The sequence below is a fragment of the Sander lucioperca genome, chromosome 17, assembly GCF_008315115.2.
Source record: "Sander lucioperca isolate FBNREF2018 chromosome 17, SLUC_FBN_1.2, whole genome shotgun sequence".
NCBI lineage: Eukaryota > Metazoa > Chordata > Actinopteri > Perciformes > Percidae > Sander > Sander lucioperca.
The window spans coordinates 11,388,820-11,396,319 of NC_050189.1; the positions used below are offsets into that span (position 1 = coordinate 11,388,820).

The window sequence follows — 7,500 nt, forward strand, 5'->3', positions numbered from 1 at the left end:
CCGGCTCCAGCACAGGAGGCCAGCAGCATCATGAGCGGCCGTAGAACGGGTTTGTGGTGCAGCAGAGGCTGTCTGGCCTGAGATAGAAGCATCTGGTACATCCTGAGCTGCTCCAGCTTCATGTCCTCAGTGAACTGTCTCCTCAGACTCCACAGAAACAGCCTCTCCATCACACCCTCCACAACCACAAACTCCAGGATGGGTCCCATCGCTCCTCCTGCGTGCCACATGCATGAGTTTAGCTGTGTTAGAAACCATTCCCTATCACGCAAATAGTGCACTATTCTAGATTCTAGTCAGAATATGAGTCTGATACTGCTCCATTGGGCCGCGATCAGGAAAGAAAATGCCTCTGCACTCAATTGGATAGACCTACAACCAATCAGAGCAACGGAGTACGTGACGTATCGTAGGAAGGACGGCAAAAACATCTTTCCGATCGACAAATGCCTTGAACGTGGTTCTCTGTTCCTCTTTTAAAATGAATGCGCTGTCAATATCTTCTATAACAGACGCGATGGCGGAATCTACACATCTCAATTCTCCAGCGGCAGCCATCTTTGTTGTAAACTAATTCATCCCAAGCGCGCTTTGGTGACGTGGTTGATTACGTTACTGTTGATCATCTGTCCATCACCGTATAAAGCCCGCCCTCACAATTTGATTGGTCCTAACAGCTCTGGTTGGAGCGTAGTTGCTCCACAACGGATCAAGTCCAGACCCAACTTCCCGACCTCAAATGTTGTGGGTGGTGCTAAGTTCGGCTGGCATCCAAGCTATAAAATACCTACAATACACTGCTAATTTGAGAATACATACGATGTACCCTACATTTTACTCCTGTATACCACAATGCAACGCCGTCGTGTTTTCCTGGAGGAGAAGAAGAAGCAGAAGCAACCGCGGAAACTGAAATGGAAAAATGGAACGGGCTTTCGTTTCTAAACAGTGGAAATGTAACATGCAACATATATACAACCTTTTAATATTCTCCTGGGTGCTCGGTTTGTTTCAGGGACGTATTAGAAGTCATTTTGTTTTTTTACATGATGCTGGGCGCTCCTAGCCTGGCTCCGCCCTCCTACGTACTTCCGCTCAATTTTCATTTTCCTTCAGTACTCCGTCTGGGTTTGCGGTATATTCGCTGGTTTTCTCCGGCCAAATCTTGACCGGTCCAATCAGTGAACAGAGGGAGTGGCTGAGGACGATGACGTTGAGGTCGTGCGCTAGTTTGAGTTGTAGTTCCGTAATGGCGGCGGAGAAAGATGCGAGCGAAGCCATTCAGTCCGTTGTGGCAACGCTGCCGAATATCCAGAAGTTAAAGCCCGAGCAAGAACAATCTTTGCTGAGTTGTGTTGGTGGCCATGATGTTGTGGCCCTCCTCCCCACGGGGTTCAGGAACAGTTTGATTTTCCAGCTTGCTCCGTTAGTGGTGAAGGAGTTGGCTAAGGCTAACGCTAGCGATGCTAAGCCAACGTCACGACCAAATGTTAGCGATCGGTTATGGCAGATCAAGAGGGGCTCTGGGCAGATCCAATAGTTTTAAACTACAACAGTGTACCCGCCTTCAAGGAAGTTAACATGTCAATGGAGAGTGGCCAGACTCTCTGTATAAATGAAATGTACCAGAGTCTGGTAGGACCAGGCTAGTGTACCAGAGCCTGGTAGGACCAGGCTAATGGACCAGAGTCTGGTAGGACCAGGCTAGTGTACCAGAGTCTGGTAGGACCAGGCTAGTGGACCAGAGTCTGGTAGGACCAGGCTAGTGTACCAGAGCCTGGTAGGACCAGGCTAATGGACCAGAGCCTGGTAGGACCAGGCTAATGGACCAGAGTCTGGTAGGACCAGGCTAGTGTACCAGAGTCTGGTAGGACCAGGCTAGTGTACCAGAGCCTGGTAGGACCAGGCTAGTGGACCAGAGTCTGGTAGGACCAGGCTAGTGTACCAGAGTCTGGTAGGACCAGGCTAATGGACCAGAGTCTGGTAGGACCAGGCTAGTGTACCAGAGTCTGGTAGGACCAGGCTAGTGTACCAGAGTCTGGTAGGACCAGGCTAGTGGACCAGAGTCTGGTAGGACCAGGCTAGTGGACCAGAGTCTGGTAGGACCAGGCTAATGGACCAGAGTCTGGTAGGACCAGGCTAATGGACCAGAGTCTGGTAGGACCAGGTTAGGGCGTGCCTGCCTCTGTCACACAAATAACCGGCACATTTACTGACGCAACAAACTTTTAGTTAGTGTCCGAAATCTCGTTTGGTTGTTCCCTTTATAGTTCACTATTTAATAAACACTATATAGGGAATAGTGAGTGAGTGAATGAGGGAACGGTTTTGAAAAAACAGCTACTGAATACAAAGCAACGCAGCGGCACGATGACACATTTTCTTCTTTGTTCTCTTACCTTGCCCCATCTCTTCCTCCATCAGCAGGAAGAGCATGTGTTCCACGTAGTTCTGGACGGCGCTGGCCTCGTCGGCCGGGATGGGGCCGAAGCGTAATGCTCCGGAGGCGTGACCGGAGAGGAAACTCAACGCACTGGTGCCGCTACGTCCCGGCTCGTGTTTTTCCAGGATCTTTACTACCTGCAGACAGAGGGAGGTCGGAGTAGTCTGGATCAGCGGAAGTACATGTCCAGGATAAAGCCTGACATCAGTAGCCTGGTTGACACCAGACCCTTCTCAGTTGTAACTGAGAGCGGGTCTGGGGAAGGTTCATTCGCAGCTCATTTCCAAAGGGGCGTCACCAAAGGACGCCGCTCTAATGCCTCTGGGCGCAATTGGATAGTCCTTCAACCAATCAGACCAACGATCCGGGTGATGTAGCAGCGACAGCGGCATCAACGGGTTGCTGCGCTTCGGTTTAAACAAAAAGCTGCTTGCAGTCGCTGTGCTATCGTCATCGTGTAAAGCGGTTGTGATTGGTGCCTCGATTTGGAAACATTGAAAATGGGCTTGAATGGGCTCTCGGCCAGACTGACTTGCAGAGCAAATCTCAAATTTGCCGGAAGTTCGTCAGGGTTTTCCCAGGCTATGACATCAGGCTTTGGCCCCAAAAGCTAGCAAGCCATTCGCTAAAAATGGCAAGTTTTTAAGAAAATTTGGATGGTGCAACAAGGCCAGTCTGCTTGGTTCTTTCGGGGAAGGATTGTAAAGATTTACAAAGAATATGTTGAGGACATTTCCTCTCTAACTGGGACGTTTTGGGACCGTGGGATTGCTGTGGACGAAGTACACACGGAGATACACTGGTCAGAGCTAATGAAGTTTAACCATGTATCAGCTAATTTAAATAGCTCACGTTACTGTATTGCGTCAACAGTTAACTTCATTTAATATTGTATGTGGCGTTTTCTTTTGCAAGGTGAAAATGTTCCACCAAAACAAGGTCCTTCCCGAGACTATTTAGCAGAGCCACCGTCGCTGTGTCCGGTGCGCAGCGCCGCCCAAGACGATTCTGATTGGTTTTTTTCTCCTATCCCAGAATGCATCTGTAGTGTAGCCAGACCTTACTGCACAGTACTTTACCTACGTAACTTAAATGACATAGATAATGTGCGTAATGTGAGTTAAAAAAAGTCATTGTTGACTTTTGCTTTCACACGGGTCACCCGGGTCAAAGTCCTGTGTTTAATTGACCATTCATCCATTCACCTCAACTTCTTCTTATTATTATCCTGCCTGTGCGGACTTTAGCACTCCTAATAGTACGTCATCTTGCACCTTTTTACCAAAATTTGGATTGTCTGGCACCAGTAAACAACACCTCAAAACCTAAATTTCAGGCTTCAAAACATTTTTCATGTTTTTCTGCGATCTGTTTGAAATCAACTGAAATTAACACAATCTTTAGGTTTATATTCATTATCTTTCTGTGGCATTTAAAAATAATAATAATAATTTGCCCTTTGCAAACAGCAACGACTCATTATTATAAGAAATGTAAGACACAGTAGATAACAGATCCACGTGGGAGAGAGAGAGAGAGAGGAGAATGTAATTCACTGTCTGGACTTGTGTTAACCTTTGACCTAAGCTGCTTCACAAAAGGAACACACACACACACACACACACACACACACACACACAATACACTTGTACGCACAGACACACAGACACAGAGTGCGTGTCTGGGTTTTCTTGGCGGGCGTGGAGAGATTTGTTCTAAATGGATCCTGTGTTTGAGGGCCAAAGTCTGGGTCAGAAATGCACACACACACACACACACACACACACACACACACACACACACACACACACACTGTCTGCCAAACATTACGAGGAAAATAGGACAGACTAAGATTGAGGGACAGAAGAGATAAACCAACAGGAAAGTGAGTTTTTTCTGCCTGGGATGTGATTGATTGATTGATAGATTATTTGATTGATTATTGGATGAGTTGATTACCTGTGCCCAGTGGTTCTTGAACACAATCATACAGGTCTCCGGGTCCACCCCTCTCAGCGTGAGAGACTTCTTCCGGTGGCCCCCAGCAACCACCGAGGCCATCATTTTGATTGGCAGTCAGCTGGTTATAGCATGTTCCAGCTGAGTTTGTGAGACGGTGGCCTGGACCAAGGGGCATTAGCTGGCTCTCTCTCAGCCCAGGATCAGGCTCTTTCCCTGGGCTCGGTGGGCAGCTGCTGGCCTGCAGGAGGTGGAGGTGGAGAGAGTTGACACGTTTTTAATTATTCCTGTAATAGAGAAAATATGTACCGTAGTGAATGGAAGCTCCTTGAGCAGAAATTGATAAAGAAAAGGGTCTTTTGAATGAGGAGTTCAGTTTCAAAGGCCTTACAGATGGTTCTCTCCACAAGACTAAAGTTATTTGCGTGTGCTGTCAATGTGAACTGATTACGTTGAGTCTTTAAGTGCTCATATTGTGCTTTTTGGCTTTTCCTCTTTCCTTTATTGTGTTATATATCTTTTTTGTGCACGTTATAGGTTTACAAAGTGAAAAAGCCAAAAGTCCACCCCAAAGGGACTTACCATCTCCAACAGAAAACACTGTTCACAAACTGCTCCAAACAGCTCTATTGTAGTCCAGCCTTTACTTCAGAGACAAACGTGGTCACTTTGGAACACACGTTATAATGATCGCCTAGCTGCTAGCATGGCACGCCCTCATACTCTGCTTCTGACTGGCTAGTAGTCCCTACTGTCAGGGCACGCCCTCATACTCTGCTTCTGACTGGCTAGTAGTCCTTACCTCGCTACTGTCAGGGCACGCCCTCATACTCTGCTTCTGACTGGCTAGTAGTCCTTACCTCGCTACTGCGCATGCGCGACTCCCAACAAAGATGGAACAGAAGTGAGAGGTCTCACTCTGTAGCTAAAACAGAGAGCTCAACACACAGGGTGAAAAGAGGAGCTGCAGCAATGTGCAGTATGACTAAAATATGGTGTTTTTTGAAAATTAAACCATGTAAACCTATGTGTTTAACCTCTAAATACAATTATGAACCTGAAAATGAGCATAATATGGGTACTTTGAATACTTGAGCATAGAAAACTTAAAAATGTGTCCCTTTAAAGTACATTTAGAACATAAAAATGTGTGATTAATTTGCGATTAACTGTGAGTTAACTTTGGAGAATCATGCGATCAATCAGGATTAAATATTTTAATCGACTGCCAGCCCTAATTTCTACTTTTAACAGTTGTCATCTCCAGTTCTGATATCTAATGCAATAAAAATAAAGATAGAGAAACATGCAAAACGTGTGATGCCTTAACAATGTTCTTTAACCTCACCCTCTGCCTGTGATTGTCCTGTGAACAGAAAGGCTCAGTCTCATATATGTCAATACATAACCAATCAATTACCTGATCGTCACACTTTATTTCTATGAATGCTGAAACAACAGGTTCTCTCCTTCTGTCTTTACGTATTTCTGTTTTTCTCTTTCTGTCCTAACAGACAGACTAACTAGCGCCAAGGCCGAAACAGGAAGTGAGGGTCGTCGGAGGCAACATGCAAACAGGAAAAACGGGAACGCGACCGAGTCCCACCCTGGGCGTTTCCGGGACATTCCATGAATTCCCAAGGAGCTCTCCAAGAACCCCCCCCCCCCCAACAGTGAATAGTTTATCTACCTCTCTGCTGCTGCTGCTGCTGAAGGGACGACATAAACGACCGTTGTCCTGAGAAAGAGACACAGAGATAAGTGAAAGGTTGTCTGACACACACACACACACACACACACACACACACACACACTGTGCACACACACACACACACACAGACACACACACATACAATCTTTACAAATCCATCCTTCATCATCTGGGCCTCTAATCTGTGTGTGTGTGTGTGTGTGTGTGTGTGTGTGTGTGTGTGTGTGTGTGTGTGTGTGGGACAAACAGTTGGATTTTGGTCCAATTTCCTGTTTGGATCATCAAGTTGTCATCATGGTGTGTATGTGTGTGATTGTACATCTATCTTTGTGAGGACCACTTTGAGATTTTAGACCTTGGGAGTGAGGACATTTTTGGGTTGATGTTGAGGTATTTAAGTCATGTTACCCCTGTATGATACGGCTCAACTCGGCTCACTTTTTTGGCAGCAATTCCTTTTCTCTATTTAGTTTTCCACTGCACATAATATCCCTTTATTTGAAAGAACAGCTTAGACATGAAAGGGGAGAGAGAGGGGGAACGACATGCAGCAAATGACCGCAGGCTGGAATCGAACCTGCAGCCGCTGCGGTGAGGACTGAGTCTCTGTACATGGAGCGCACCCTCTACCAGGTGAGCTGCCCAGGCGCCCCGGAAAAAACATTTTTAAAAGAAATGAAAGACGGTTCAAAGAAGGTTCAAGCAAACACATAAAATCAGGAAAGGCTCTCCGGTAAAACTTAGTAACAAAGTACAAATACTTTGTTACAGTACTCAAGTAGAATTTTCACGTATCTGTACTTTACTTTGTTACTTATATTTCTGGAAACTTTTACTTTTACTTTACTACATATCCTGAATAAAATGTATACTTTTACTCCACTACATTTCCCCTTAGCATCTCAGTTACTCGTTACCTGCAAGTTTTCGTACGTTGGAGTTAACGATTCTTTCTCACAAAAAATAAAATTCAGTTTCTGTTTTTTTGTTGATGTCAGACTTGATTTTTAAGAAGGCGTGGAAAGCCTGAATATTAAGCTTCACTATAAGGAAGCTACAATAAAGTTCATAGTCAAAGTTTTTTTTTTACTTTTACTTCTAATACTTAAGTACATTTATTATCATAAAATTACTTTTGATACCTAAGTACAGTAAATATCAGATACTTTAAGACTTTTACTCAAGTGATATTCTAAAAGGTGACTTTAACTTCTACCAAAGTCATTTTCTGTATAAGATACTTGTACTTTTACTCAAGTATTGTTTTCGAGTACTTTATACAAGACTGGCTGACCTGACATCCTCGGGCAGATCGTTTCAGAGCCTCGGGGCCAGGACTGCAAAGGTAGTTTAGCTATTAAAAAAAATGGCGTTTTTTTGTGCAGGA

General features: G+C 45.2%; 1 protein-coding gene across 2 annotated transcripts in view; it reads right to left on the minus strand.

Moving 5' to 3' along the window:
- LOC116060424 (protein FAM160A1-like) overlaps positions 1-7,500 on the minus strand; it is a 25,934-nt gene that overhangs the window by 14,021 nt on the left and 4,413 nt on the right. The window contains exons 2-5 of one of the 2 annotated variants that reach the window (XM_031313973.2): positions 6,093-6,140; positions 4,403-4,643; positions 2,400-2,580; positions 1-217 (exon numbers count right to left, since the gene is read on the minus strand). The exon at positions 1-217 is cut by the window's left edge and continues 11 nt beyond it. In XM_031313973.2, the coding sequence (XP_031169833.1) occupies positions 1-217; positions 2,400-2,580; positions 4,403-4,507 (503 nt within the window). In that variant the 5' untranslated portion in view covers positions 4,508-4,643; positions 6,093-6,140. The remainder of the gene's footprint in view (positions 218-2,399; positions 2,581-4,402; positions 4,644-6,092; positions 6,141-7,500) is intronic. The other variant, XM_035994143.1, reaches the window with a different exon arrangement.